The 15,691-nt window shown below is 44.1% G+C and overlaps 1 protein-coding gene across 3 annotated transcripts in view; it reads right to left on the bottom strand.

Moving 5' to 3' along the window:
- PPP3CA (protein phosphatase 3 catalytic subunit alpha) overlaps positions 1-6,109 on the bottom strand; it is a 172,289-nt gene extending 166,180 nt beyond the window's left edge. For 2 of the 3 annotated variants that reach the window (XM_002193110.7, XM_030271676.4), the window contains exon 1: positions 5,203-5,830. In XM_002193110.7, the coding sequence (XP_002193146.4) occupies positions 5,203-5,260 (58 nt within the window). In that variant the 5' untranslated portion in view covers positions 5,261-5,830. Of the gene's footprint in view, positions 1-5,202; positions 5,831-6,085 lie in introns of those variants that run through there. The other variant, XM_072928555.1, reaches the window with a different exon arrangement.
- Positions 6,110-15,691: the final 9,582 nt, after the last annotated feature.

The following is a 15,691-nucleotide window of genomic DNA, read 5'->3' as shown; positions in this document are numbered from 1 at the left end:
ACATAGTCATCAAAGACTGTACTTTGGTTTTGTTTAAGTTTCTCAGCACCACACTCATAATCCCTCACGAGCGTTACACATGTACCACATACATACACAGGTTTGCACAACGTAAAACATACAAAGACTGCAACACCTAAGTGTCATCCAGTTGATAAAATCTACTGGTCTTACAAGTATTAACTTAGTTTTGACATGACGTAAGAACAAATCAGTTACATACATAAAAAACCATAACACAGCAACCTTGTTTTCTTTCCTAAACAATGATTATATCTCCCCAAGTATATTCAACTGCTTCCTGCTCCTAGGTGCCTCTCACACAGCTTGTTTCATAAAGTTATCAGGAGATTTGCAACTATGGAGTTACTAAAACTGATGTACATCTGCTCCTTCAAATTAAGGTAATAGTGGATAGGGAAGATAATCAATCCCTAGCTGTACCAGTGCCACCTTTCTGGCATAGCTGTGGGTGGATTCTCTAGTTAACAGTACACCACCTTGAACCCAGATGCAGTGTTCCTCAGGATAAGCAGCATATTCCCAAGTACTACAACAATAAATTAATTAAAAGTAAAGTCAGCTTTCCTATGCCAACAGGAACAGCTACAAAAAGATTCCTACTTTTTCCTCATGAGGATCAGATAGACACAATCTTGAGCATCCTCAAAAGAGAGGCATATCATCCTTTACTGTATCCAATAGTTATAACTATTTAAGTAACTCTGGTCCTTGCCATAAATAAGTAATACTCAAATTTATATCAAAATATATACCAAATCTACCAACATCACAGACATTCAGGACAACACAATTGCTCAAAAACCACAGAAGCACTTCAAGGACACATCTATGCTGGAAAAATTGAACTCAGTTCAGAGGGAGACAGAGGCAGGCTTCTGCAACTCACCAGTGCTAGATTCCAGCCTGGAGCAAAAGCTTTTGGTGAATACACACAAGTCTCCCTGGACTAATGGGCATTACCAATGAAGTTTAGGTTTCCATTATTGACAGCAATTTCACCTCTCACAAATCTGAAATTAACACTGACGGTGACATATCGATTGTGAGCTGGCATTCATATTATATTACAAACAACTGTCAGCCCGCACTTTAGGAGAGCTTTAACAATGACAGTTTGAAATTCAGAGACAGCAGTGTCTGGTTTTATCGTGTGTTGTCAACTGCTGATATAACCATGTACACATCCCCATGCAACACACAAGAGGAAAGGACAACACCAAAGATCACAAGCCATGGCAACAGCCCTTCTAAACAGCTGAGACAGAATTATTTCATTAAAACTCCACTTCCAATAAAAAGCACCAAACAAAAAAACCCACACAAAATCATACAACCATCTGACCTGCCCAGAAAAAAAATCAAAACAGTTATTGTACCTAACTAATGGCAAGATTTCCAAGAAATACTGACTTCATTTTTTTTTTGTGCGTGACTACTCCAGTTGACTTTCAAAGTTTTTATTTAGGATTACTATGCTTTAGTGCAGTATTCCTCAGAGGTACTAACACAACACTAAATACGTTGAGGAGATCAAGTAACATGATACATGGCTTTCCTTCCCCATGGGTGGGGTACAAATCTTGCTAATGTCAATCGTGAGCAAAAGCTGTTGACATCAGGCAGCTGAGCCATGTGAAATGAGCTACTATCCTCAGTCCAGTTTTTCCTGGACAGGTATTCCTACCTTCACAAGAACATCCAAGCCCACACTCTGGCTGGCAAGTCTCAGGAGTTAGAAGCAGCATAGATAAGGAATAGCTTCCTCAGTCCCGAAGAAAGACACTAACTTTTAAGACAACTCTGTTCAAGTGAAAGCTGCACCATACCACTAACAAAAAGGTAAGGAACTTCAATTAATAATAAGTACATTAAGTCACCACCTCCTGCAACAGTATGTTGTCTTGAGTCTTGACCCCACAACTTTCTGAGTGCACATGAATATACAGTTTATCATATTTGCAGTCAAGAGACCAAAGTGTTGCTCCTCTACAGCATGACAAAATCCAGAGTAAAGATGAATTGTGTAATTTGCATCACAACATATATACCATCTTCAGGAGAGCACCAGAGTAAAATGAAAGTACCCCTCAAACCATAACTGCATTCTCTGGATTAATTTTACTTTTTTGTTTAGCTCAACAAAACAGACAGTTTTAAATTGAATTAATTTGCTTCTGGAAACTTACCATTACACACAAACCTGAATTTCATCTTTACACTTCTCATCATATGACAGTGTCAGATATGCATAACAAAGCCAGAAGACCAAGATGTTAAAAACATTAGGGGCTCCCAAGCCTTTTTCCCCCATCCCAAAAGCATGTTTTATTTTTGAGTCACATCAGTTTAAGTACAGTTCAGACAAGTCAAAAAGCAAAGAAAAATGAGTGTAGATTAAATCCTCGCCTATGGAAATACCCCACTTCTCCGTATATTTGAGCTTTTTAAGCACAAGAAGCAAAAAACAAAACCAAACCCACAGCAACCCCCTGAAGAAGCAGCCCTTAGCCACAAGCAATTTGCACAAAGCTGCTGGAACTGTAATCCCCCCAAGCCCATCCCACTGTTACGTAACAGTGCCAAGCCAGGATTTTTCACCAGCCGGCTCAGAGTTACTGTTATTAGGAAACATTCCCCTCTTACACACCAGCAATAGAGAGGGTTAAAAAAAAAAATCAACAAAACATAATAAAATCAAACCAAAATTATCCCACACAGGCAAGCAGAGGGAAAAAATTAATCCAGAGACTACATCCATGTTACAGGCATTTCCTTTAAGTAAGGTTTTATATGATATACTAACTTAGAAGAACTTAACTAACTTGCTTTCTCAGGTTACACCTTACCAGTGTTAGAATATCTGTTTTTTCTCTCTAAAATAACAAGACTTCAACTACTTATGTAGGTGTTCACAATGTAACTTTTAATTTAATTATTCTGTATTCATTTAACACCGCAAGCCCATTTCAGGTTGTTTATCTCAAGAGGGTACAAATCATGTCCTATAAGACAGAAACAAAGTGATTTATTACCACCAGTTTCTTGATTTCCTTAATGTCCATATGAAGACAGTGTGAAGTGCCTATGATGCCACGAATAATAATCCTATGAACAATCAGTTTACTGTGTACTACACTCTTCAGATGCTATTTTAAGACCTTAAAAGGATTTCAATATTTAATAGAGGCCTGAACCAATTAAGCAGATCTTCACATCTACACTGAAACATTGACATGAAGAGACAAACAGTTAGCAGGGGCAATGGATGCCCAAGCATCATCTATGTTATTTTTGTTCAAGACTTGAATTCAGTTTAACCAAGTTGATTTCTGAGCTGCATTATGAAAGAATTTAACTACATATACTGCTAAATTTTTCTTATAAATAGTGGTTTTAAATGTTTGAGACATCTACATGTGGGAAAAATACAAAGAGCAATTGCTGACAAAACACATTTAGATGAGCTGAAAGCACTAAAGGTTTTGTAAATACTGAAATAATTCCTATTCATTACAAACATTGTCTTAAGCCAAAGGAAGCTCTGCCACAGCAGAGATCAGGACATTTGGTCATGTACTAGGACCACGCAGATTAAGGAAATTAAAAAAAAAAAAAAATACCCCATAGTCTCCTAACAGGATGGCCATTTGTTGTTTCTACAGGAGACCAGTATCAGCTAAACACAGGCTTTAAAGCCTGCTCTTGGGGTGATATAATGGACTGAAACTTAAACTGTAAATATTCCAGATATTACATGTGATTTTCTTCAAATTCTTGCAATTATGTTTCTAACAATATCTGAATACCTACACTTTCCTTTGGAGGGACATAAAATGAAGCAAGAAGGGAAAAGGCATAAGAAGGTAAATGTAAATATAAACACCATAAATAACGCATCTTCCCAAATAACATTTACACTGAATTTTTTTTCTGGTATACATTCATGTAAATTCAGAAGTGTATGTATTTCAAGGCCATTTCCATTCCTGGCTTCCAAGGATCTTGGACACATGCATGCTGCACCTAGGATTTGGGCTGTCCACCGTAGCATACGGGTTATAACCTACCAGGGTGAAATACACTAGAGCTGGGTACACTTGGCTGTGTGCCCAGTGTGGAAAGAAAGAAACAAACAAAAAACAAACAAACAAAAATCCCAGACCACTAAATACACGTGCACTTCCTACACATCGAGAAATGCACATGTGCAATTTACATCAGGCATCAACCTAATAAATAACACCTAGGTCTGTACTGCACGGCACAACGTGTTGGCAACCCAAACTCTGATATGTTTTGCGGCCGAGGCTGGCAGCACACGCGTACCTCCGAAACAGAAAAGATCATGGAGCCCATACGTGTTTGTGCCGAGCACCCTCACGGCCATATGCGCGCACACGCGGGAGCACGGACACGGTATGCCCGCTGGATAACTTCACATCCTAGCAGGCCGGGCCGTCAGCAAGAGACGGCGACGAAGGAGGAGGAGGAGAAGGAGGAGGAAGCAGCCTTCGCCGCCTCCCACAACGCCCGCGGCCCGCTCCCCCTCGCCCGGCATCCCCGCCGCGGGTGCCGCGGGGGCGGCCCTGCGGGAGCGGGGCACGGGGGAGCCGAGCGGCGACACCGGTCCCCAGCAGCGGCGCTCGGTGTGGGAGCGCAGCCCCGGCTGCCGGCGCGGGGAGGTTTCCAGGCATCCCTGCTGCATGCGGGGAGCGGAACGGCAGTGACAAGCGGCGGCGGCGCAGCCTGCGGGGGGGGCTCCGGGGAGCGCGGTCCGGAGGAGAAGGAGGAATGGGGGATGCCCAGAGGAGCAGGCGGGCTGGGGGAGGGAGCCGAGCCCTGCCCTCCTCTCCCGCAGGCACCGGGGCGGGGGAGGAAGCTGGGGCTCCCCCTCTCTCTCACGCCAGCCCTGTGCAGCGCCTTCAAGGCGGAGGGGGGGAGGCGGCGGGGGGAGGAAGGGGGGGAAATGCTGCAATGTAGCGCCGGGAAGGCAGGCGAGGGAAGCCGCAAACCCTCCACTGGGGCCCGGCCCCGGGCCGAGCCCACCCCTCTGAGCTGCCGCGCCGCCGGCAGCCCCGCAGTACCTGCCCGGGGCGAGGAAGGAGGGACGGACGCGACCCCTCCAGGCGGCCCGGCGGGAGGACCCGGCCGAAAGGGCGGCGGGGGCGCAGCACCCACCTTTCACCACCCTGTCCGTCGTCGATAACTTGGGATCAACGGTCTTATGCTCCGACATGTCCGGCGGCCGGGGAGGCGGCGAGGCTCTCCCCCCTCGGGCAGGGCAGGCGCGGGCTGAGGCGGCGGCGGCCGCTGCGGTCACGGCTCCGGCTCCTCCGCTGCGGCCGAAGTTGCCGCGTCCCGCCGCCGCTCGCTGGCTCTGCTGGGCTCTGCCGCGCGGTGCCTTCCTCCTTCGTCTTCCTCCACCCCCGTCCTCCTCTTCCTCCTCCAGTTAATTATTGCTCGCTTTCAATCACGCCTCCGGGCTGTGCAGGACGGCTCGCTCTTCCCCCTCCCGCCAAAGACTCCGGCGACAACACCCGCGGCGGGCGGCTGTCAGGCAGCGCCGGCAGGAAAAGCCGCGAGTGGACGCGGGCAGCAGGAACAGCCAGGTTGCACACGCAGCGGCCAGCCCTGCGCTTCCTTCCTCCACGGCGCGCCGCTCCGGCTCCTCCCGCCGCCGCCGCCACCACCACGGCCGCCGCCGCGCGGGATCGGGATCCGGATCCGTGTCTTCCCCGCCGCCCCCCGCAGGGTCTCTCCCCAGCTTGCACCGACACCGGCCGCGGCCCCGCGCGCCGCTGCACACGCTCCGCCGCGCAGCCCCCGCGCCCCGCCCGCCCGGCTCCGCTCCCGCGCCCCGCCATTGGCCCGCGCCGCGCTGCCACTCACCGCCGGCGCCCCGCCCCGCCCCGCGCACCGCGCCGCCCAGGTGCGCCCGCCCGCGCGGAGCGCCGGGGCCGCGCGTCCCCCGCCGAGCGGCCCGGCTCGCCATGGCTTGGCTCGGCCCGGCACGGCACGGCACGGCCCGGCCTGCGTGTGGCCGCGGGAAGGAGCCTACTACCTGCCGTTCACGGGGGCGGCGGCTGCGCGCAGGGAACCGCGCCCGGTTGGCCGCGCCTGCGTCCCTGGGCACCCCGCGCGGGTGCGGAGCGCCGGCCGCTCCAAGCGCCTGCCCCGCTGGTGCCCGCCCCGAGGTGCGGCGTCCCCGGAGAGGTGACACGCAGGAACCGGCACGCAGCCGGGGCTGGCCTGCGCGGAAGGGGAATCTTCTTAAACAGCATCCTTGAGCCGGTGATCCATCCCCTCGGATAAAGGAAAAATACATCCGTCGCCCCTCGCTGTGTGTCTTACCCAGCGCACCTAGCACACGCCAACCTGGGGCACGGGCTGGCGCAGCCTGCAGCGCTCGGCCTCGATGCTAGGGCACCACCGTCCCCTCAAAGGGGCCTGCGGCGACAAACGGAATGGCCAAACGTGGGTGAGAAGTGTTCGCCGCCCCCAGCTGGAAGAAAGACAACAACTCTTGCTACATGTTTCTTGGGGGATTGGAAAATACTTTACATCTGTGAAGGTGTCCTCCACCATTCCAGACAACATAAATATTGTTATAGGCTTGTTTATACATGTTGTTCAGGAGGAGCTATTCCTGACTAATTTCATGACTAATTTCCAGAATAAGGCTGGGCTGTTCTGGTTTAGTTTAACCCTGTGAGTTTTAATTAAAGAGGAAAATAGGGCATACCTGTTCTGGAGAGGGATGTTTACAGAATTGTTGTTGAATAACTTCTGTGTAGATGAGCCAAGAATCATCAGACACCTTACCCCGACTTCTCATTTCCCTCTGGGGTGATGTATAAGTTGCTTGCTTAGCAGATACTATAGCTTTAGAAAGCCACTGAAAATATAAGATGGCAGTTGTGACACATACTCCCTGCTTTGATTTGCCTGACATTTTTAGGGGACGTTTTGTTGGCTGTCCTTGTGATATTTTCTCTGAGCATGGGAAGACATTGTATGTGACTGACATTTAGTAGAACAGCATGAGTTCTCAGCTTGTTCCAATAGCTGTGGTGAGCTCCATGTGCTGTGACCATCCTCTTGTCCCAGGAGCATAGACTAGCTGGTTAATGAAGCTGCCATCTGAGATTCCTATTGCAGTGGTAACACAAGAATGTGAAACAGAGCTAGGGCTCAAGCAAGGGTTTCTTATATATGCCCAGAAAAATCCTGAAACCCATGACAAGCAGACATCTCCCGATATGGTAGGCACACTTCATGAAGTATGAAGTGCACAGAAGAAACTGGAGAGAAAAAACCCTACATCTTCATCCCCACTGCCTGGAAACACTGCCCAGCGGCACTTGGTGCTTGGACAGGGAAGGAGAGGCAGCATTTGAGGAATGCAGTATGGCCAGTATTGCCTACACGCTGTGGGCCTCAGCTTCATGAGGTGTGGAGGACCAGTTTGGATCCGTTCTTCTGTGACTGCAGGCGGTTTGCATGAGTCAGCTGGATTTGTCTTCATAGCCTAGAATAACAGAGACTCAGGAACTCTGGAGTTTACATTTACTCCCCCATTAATCACAGGGCAAGACTTCAGCTCTGATTTTTTAACAAGAAAGTATCATTGTTGCTGCTGCTTATATAAGGACATCCAGTGTCACAGCTCCAGCATGTTTGTATTAATTCTGAAGGCTATATTGGAGTTCTTTTTTTAATGGTTTTCCTTCCCTTCTGGTTTTCAATTATAATATGCCATCCAGGCTACGTAAAGCTCTTTCATTTTATCTTGTGGAGGGTCTTGATTATTCATCTGTTGAATGTGTTTAGTCTTCCTTGGCAAGGTAGAATCCCCATTTCAGGTTATCTTTTCTTTAGAAGGATTCAGATAAGCTTTCATAAGACAAAGGTCAATACCACAGCCAAATACCACAAATCATGCCACTTCTGCCAGGATTCAGATCACAGGTGTAAGACCTCAGAGCTACTCATGGTGTGATGAAATCTTAACCCCATAACTTGTTTCCATAGCAAAATCCTTATCCTTGCTGTGATGGAGGAAAAGGAGGAGAGAGAAATCGCCAAATATTGCCTTTGTTCTCTGATAACAGTAACAAACTAGAGATACTCTGTTTCAGATTTGTGTTAGTAGTAAAGGTACAGGCATTCTTTATGACTTAAATCTTTTCTTCAAATCTATCCACAGAGGTGGCCCTTCAAGTTTTCCTCACACTCCTTGGTCACAGAAGGATTCTTTCATCTGAGTCATATTAGATTCCTTTTTCTCATTTAACAGCAGGAGGAGAATATGAAGATCACATCTTTGAATGAAAAGAACACAGTCAGTGGATTCTAGGAAAATTCTAACACATTTGACCTCTTGCATCACTAATCCCTAGTAGCATTGTTAGTCATTTCATCCCCTAGTAGAATAAAAGCCCAGCATGATAGATTGGAAGCTCTGATCTTCCAAAGAGCAGTCACTCCTGATTACTGATTTTGAGGACAGGCTCTGTGAGATCTGGGGGAGAGATTTTTTTCCAAGTCTGGAATAAGTTAGTACCCACCTCTTTGCCTTAGATGAAAAATTCTGTTCCATTTTGGCTGAGACATGACAATTCTTTTAAGCACACAGCAGCTCTGGAAAGTAGCAGCATCCAGCTGAAGTGGAAAGAGGAATAAATGCCCATAGAATGAGAAGTCAGTAATGTAAAGCCAGACTTTCATAAAGACATACAGACTGAGGGATTTCAAACTGTATCATAGATGAAAAATTAGTAGTCGTCTTGACTCAATTTCAGCAGCAAGGAGAAGATTATTTTATAGATATGCAGCAATACTTTCACCCACTGACTCAACCAATTAAGATACTGTTTTAAAGTATTGATTGCAAGAGATAGTGTTTAAAATTTTAATCATTATTATTAGAGAAAGACTGTTCTAGGTACAGGGAGTCTGTTCTTCCTGCATTATTATTAGCCTCTGGAAGTTCTGGCTTCACTTGTAATAAATCTAAGTTTGACAATATCTTGGAAGTAAAGGGGAATTAGAAAGGGTCCTTAAGTACTATGATAGCTGGATGTAAAATATGTGCAACAAGGTTAGTCTGGATATTGGTGCTACCTTAAATAATGATTTTCCTGATTTTTCTTTCAGGAAAGATATGCAATTGCTTTGGTTTATTTCCCTTCAATATTAAAATTACTGGGGATCTCCAACATCCTTTTATCTATGTCTATTACCTAGGCCATAGCCTCTGTAGCATCATTGACTACATATTAGTCTATGTTGATTGTGTGTCTTGAGGAGATGCTCCATAGTGAACTCAACATTCTGTTACAGCTCACAGTCACAACAGTGACAACGAACACCTAAATCTTTCAAAAGAACTAGATTCATCTACATTTAACTAAAAGAAATTTGATACCAAGTGTCATATAGTAGTCTTGGATAGGCAATATATCAGCACTCCACATGTTGTTTAGTTCCATCATGTCCTCAAGAGAGGAAATTCACCGCAGTGTGTAGAGCCTAGACAAAGGACCACATAGTAATTTAGATCACCATCAAGGGGCACTGTCTGAGGATTTTTTTGCCAATAGTTTTCCCCCTCTTGATCTACTTCAGTACCAAAGAGGAGGATAGATAAAGGGCCTGTAGCAAATAAATTCTTTGCATCATTGAAATGCTTTCTGGTTATGTTGGCAAGGAGATGGAAAGTTCAGATGGCAAAACACAGACACATAACCCATCACTAAATGTATCATCTCCTTTCTTCACATATAGTCTTCATTGATACACTGTGGGCACTTAACCTGTTGATCATCACTCTCTCTGGAGCTTTGCATATTTTTCCCAGCATTCATCTGTTGGGCTTTTGGCTTGGCTAATTATGCAGGTTCTGGATTTTGTCCTGAAGCTTTTAGCAGAATTTATACGCACTTTAATGATACTGTGCCTGGTTGAGAAAGAAAAGCTAAATAGATAATTCTGTAGAGAGTCATAGAATGGATGATACCAAAATGAATTGTGTTGCAATAAAATGCAAGCAATGGCATCTGGAATACAGAAGAGAGAAAGGTTAGCTACAAATTCCAAGATGCTGAATCAACATGGAAAACAGTAACAACTAGTGCCATGAACAGTTATACAGAGCTTGACTGACATTTGAAAAGTCAACAAATAGTGAAAGAGAAGAACACAAGTGAGAGAAAATAACCTTGAGCCCTGGAAATCATTTACCCCATGCCAAAACTGGCCTGCTAGCAGGTTTCAATATAAAAGAAGCATAACTGTGGTAATCTAAGGCTGCAAATTAATATTTGCATTCAGATTAAGCCTCTGGTGCAAAACTGATCCACAAGTCATGCCTGTAATCCCTCACAGCATGCAGACTCAAGAGAAATCATGCAAAGGACTTCCATATCTGTCCCCATTCCAATACTGCTGAGAAGCAGCCTAACACAAGTTTCCTCCACTGCAGTTTCAGATTTCCTAAGAGGCACATATTTTCATCAGACTACTCAACTAAGCCCAAAGGTGAAGACCAGATAAAAATTGAGTTTGGATAGGAGTGAAGCTAGCATAAGAATAAAGCAAAATACCAGAGATGGAAAGAATCATCTCAAACTGAAAAGCATAGTCAGAAAGTCACAGAGCCAGGTGTTTGAAAACCAGAGTCCCTATTCTAAGTCAAGTCAGGACTGGGACAAGGTGAGGTATAGGAGCATAACACAAAGGAAGCAGGAACCAGGAATCAAGACTAAGCAAACAAGAATGAAAGGCAAAAGAGTCAGAAGCAAAACTACAGCCAAATGGCACTGCAGGCTGCCAAGAACAACTGGTGGAATTGCCTGACACATCTGCTATTAGAGGAAATTAGCCAAGCTTTAGCTCCTGCACAGCTGGGCCACAGTCCCGGTTGCCCTATTGCATCCAGCTGCAGGGCCAGTAGCCCAGGCAAAGCCCAACAGTGTGGTTAAACGTTCATTGACTTAAAACTTGATCTGCAGGAGTAGCTTGTCCCTATAAATTTACTGGTGCAAGCAGCAAGTTTTACTCAATTTATGTATCCAGCAGAACACTGCAATGATTTGCCTAAATGTGTTTAAAATTATTGCTTTAATTAAGCACTACAAGTTTGTGCAGTGAAAATGTGTTACTGTTGAAAAAACCAAAAAGCTGTGTCTGAAGGCAGGCAACAGTGTCAAGGTTCCCAGAAGTGGAAAGACATCCCCTCATCTCCCCCTACTGGTATGTCCGGCCCCGAGCCTCTGCCAATACGTTGTGAAACTGAAAGAAAGGACCCTTGGGAGCAGCTTCCAGCATCGAACTGTTCTCAAGATGTTGGCAACGGCTTAAAAACACAGTCCTGCTATCAAGAATTAGTCATTTGCTCCCAGGGACTTCATCCTGCAGGCTTTGGTTGTTAATTAGACATCGCTTTTAATGGGAGTCTACAGAATACAGATTTTGCAAGGGGCTTTAGGATGTTATCCCAGTGAATATTAAAATCTTCCAGAAAATATAAATTGAGAAAGGAATAGAAGGAAAGCTCACTGAATTTTAAAGATGTTCTTACATTAACAAACATTATGACAGATCAATGCCTGTTGAGAGAAATGAACAATATTTGAAGGAAATGGGAACAGCAAAATAACAAGATATATACTCATTTTGTATTGTAAGTATCTATATATAGCTGATTTACCTCTGGTGTGTTATTGAAAACTACCAGTTACAGAAGCAGCTGAACAGATCCTGAAGTAAGACATGATACCCATGGTGTTTAATACCCAGGATGCTTTTCTTTTCATTACTCCTTTTTAGGAGTAATGCTGATGACAGAGACATAAGAACGAAGAGGAATGTGTGTAATTACTTTTGCAAGAGTAAGCCTTATTTGTTTTCATAGAGATTTATTATTTAGTTTTGCTGTCTATATGGCCTGAAAACAGTGTAGATTAAATCTCTGCCACTTTAAAGTAACATGCATGGAACACATCCTGGAGTAAATTATTTATTCAAGTGCCATCAGTGCCAGGTGAGGACTCAGTGGCAACACACCATACCTGGTGCAAAGAGTGAGATAATTAATCACAATAAGCTGATACTCAAGAAACAAACACTGGAAACTTTGATTTAGTTGCCAAAACTCTCAGAATGTAAAGTATCTTGTGATGTGTTATTTAAAGAAGTACAGTGAATATGAAAATGAACAATGGACTAGAAAGTGTTTTCCAAACTGACCTCCTGTGCTATGTCTTTTCTGAGGAACTTTAGAATGGATAAAAAAGGACAGAACAAGGTGATCTCTGAATGTATGTTTGTATGTAAAATTCCCAAATATTTTCAAAGCAAAATAATGAAAACTAGAGATTACCATGCAGTTTAAGGAGCTCTAATTAATATAACTACAATATTGAATTAGATGTAAATAACTTAGATTGGCTTTGTGGTAGCACTACATAATATTAAAATCTTAAATTAATTTTCAGACTGACCATAATTTACACATTGGAAATCCAGATTGTCACTATCCCCGAGGCTTTAAATTGCTGTACAATGCAAAGCTGCTTTTTAATGGTTATAAGTTACACTTACACTCACTTAAAATACATTTTATATTCCCAGGGTCATGCAGAGCAGCCCTAAATTAAGGGAAACCAGGTTTCTAATTGACTACAAACATTCTCAACCAGGGATGCAAGCTCAGTGCTGCTGTCTTAACCAACTGCAGCAAAGGAAAAGGAACTCTGTCACTGTAGCAGTGCCCTACTAATCCCACGAGGCTTTCCTGCAGGGCAGCTTGCAGGACTAGATATTAATCTCATGGAAAAAAACACAGAAATATTGACAACCAATTTCTCCCCTTCTCTCCCTTGCACCTATGGCATTGAAAAAATATCAGCCTAAGGCATGTCACAGAACATCCTTTCAATCCTATTTTAATCAAATTGCTTTTCATCAGCTCCTCAAATTTTATGTAAGAAGAACATGAGCCCCTTTAATCTTTCCTCCTCCTCTCTTACTTCTTAAAAGAAAGTTTCAGTGCTCTGTGCTTACTCAAAAAATTGCATTCGGCACAGCAAGAGATGCATAAATCTTCTGAACTGCTAAAAAAGTGGTAGCCAGAGGCTGTTTTGGCTCCAGATGACAGTTGAATGCACAGGACTGGAGAACACCATTTTAAAATACTCAGATAATAAATTTTCCTTTTAAAGTATCCTTAGCAGCAGAGATATGATGTGTTACTGATGTGTTAGAAACAATGGAAGTGCCTGGGAATGATCGGGGATTAAGGCTTCACCCCTTAAAGAGGTGGCAGGATCAATAGTTCAGCTGAAATGCATCTACACCTGTGTATGTGGCATAGGCAAGCAAAAGAAGGAGCTGGAAACCAAGGTGCATCAGGAAAAGTCATGGCAACAGTGTGGGTTGATTCCCACAGCTGGAGTGCTGTAATGGATACTACGGTGGGTGCAGGGATAGGCAAGAAGGAGAGGTGGTGGGGTAGCTGCATATGTGAGAGAGTGGTTGGATTGTCTAGAGCTTAATGATGGTGGGAGTGTTGATCTGCTGGAGGTAGGAAGCCTCTGCAGAGGGATCTGGACAGGTTGCATCAATGGCTGAGGCCAGTTCTGTGAGAGTTAACAAGGTGAAGAGCTGGGGCTGTCAAACATTGGAACATGCTCCCCAGAGAAGTGGTAGAATTACCATCCCTGGAGGAACTTAGAAGACTTGTAAGTGGAGCATTAGGGATGTGGTTTAGTGATGGACTTGGTGGTGCTGTGTTACCAGTTGGACGTGATGACCTTAAAGGTCTTTTACAACCTAAATGATTCCATAATTCTTATTGGTACAGGCAACATCCATTCTGTAAATAGATGTGCTCTATAGGATGGGACAATTTCATCATCTTGACTTTAACAGTTTGTGAAAATAATTTAAACTTAAGGAGCAGACATTAACACTATTCAAAACTATTAGGATGTTTCTTATTGAGTGGAAGCAAACACTTTTCAGTTACTCTTGCTGTCTTAGCTTTGCCAATAAACCCAGCACTTGCATTTGTTCCTTTATATGACACTGCTTTCTGCCTAAGAAGGAAATATTTCTCTAACTCTACTGGAGTTCACAGCTATCCCTAGAGTAATGAATTCTTGCTGGTTGTCTTCCAAAGGATGTTGTCAGCCCTTCAGTAGTTCATTTCGGGTGAAAATAACCCTTGTGCCAAGGCCAGGCCAAGATCGTATACCAAATAAGTCCCATTAAAATCCTCAGATAAGGCATAAATGACATTTGAGTACCACAGTGTTGACCTTCTGCTCAGTAGTGAATTAGTCAAATGTCTGCAAAAATGGGTTTGCTCTAAGTTAGAAAATTGACAAGTGCTTATCCTGACCTCAGAGTGGGATTGGTGAGACTTGCAAAATTGAGTAGCCCAGGACATGCATGCTCTGCCAGATTCTCAGAAGTTTTCCACTTAAATATATATCAGCTGAGAGAGGGCTGATAACAACTGTACCAGTGAAGGATTTGGATGCTGTTACGATACATTGGTCCCTGGATACTTGAAGGCTGGGAGCAGTCCTGGCACCATGACTTGTGCCAAACAAAAAAGTCACAGAGCATGCTAGAACCATGTGCTTATGCCATGTTCCCCCAAGCTGGGAAAGAGTGTCGTGTCATTTCATTTCTGAATCTACCTATTTTAGTCATGGAGCTTACAGGAAGAGAAAGGGAAGGGAGATGAGACAGAGGAAAGTGCTGCTATGCAGATATACAATTAAATGACGTCTAGCAGATGGCAGATGACCCGAACTCCACCTCTTCACTAAAATGCTTTCCTTTTGTCTCCTTCCCGTCCAGACTTAGCTTGAGCTGTCACTTTTTATTCTTGCTCCAATTTTTTTCATTCATTGGGTCAGTTGGGAAAAAAAATGTTGTTCACTGGGAAGAAACAAGACAAATGGGTGCTTCTAACATCGTATAATCAGAGTGCAAAGCATAGCCACAGATAAAATATAGGTGCATGTAAAATATGGGAACCAGACCTTCTGTCTTACTAATGCAATTATTCATATGCATGGCAACACAAATATGCTGTGGAAGGGAATCTGTGTCACTGATAATGTTTGTTCAGATATTCACTTGCATATTCATGGGCTTAGATGGAGAATATGCAGTGGGGAATGATTGGTTCACCTCCTTCCATTTCTGTGTCCTCAAAATTTTCCTTTTTCCCTTATTTTCTCTCTTTTTAGTTTGGATAATTATTCCCCCTCCTCCCTCATTTTGGAAGTACCTGGAATAGTATTTCAGAAAAGTTTTATAACAGCATGCTTTCCTTTAAGGATGCAAATTGCAGTAACCATATACATTTTTTTAGAAGAACCTTTGCATTAAAGCTGCTGTTCCTGCCTTCTCTCCCCTCCTCCCTCATCTTCTTAGCTTAGTTGTAGCCCACGGTGGGCAGTGATAGGGAGGGATGATTAAGACACTGCTGTGACATTTTCCAGTGATTCTTTCTCAGGAGGGAGCCATTTCACAAACTCCCAGTATATACTCTCATAGTGTCCAGAAGCACTTTCCAAAGTGTTCTGATGATTCTTAATTTTAAACTCCATTATTTTAAGTGGTCACCAATTTCTCCCAATCAGAGTAC

This window comes from Taeniopygia guttata, chromosome 4 (assembly GCF_048771995.1).
Source record: "Taeniopygia guttata chromosome 4, bTaeGut7.mat, whole genome shotgun sequence".
In the NCBI taxonomy this organism is placed as follows: domain Eukaryota; kingdom Metazoa; phylum Chordata; class Aves; order Passeriformes; family Estrildidae; genus Taeniopygia; species Taeniopygia guttata.
This window is presented reverse-complemented; position numbering and strand designations above follow the sequence as displayed.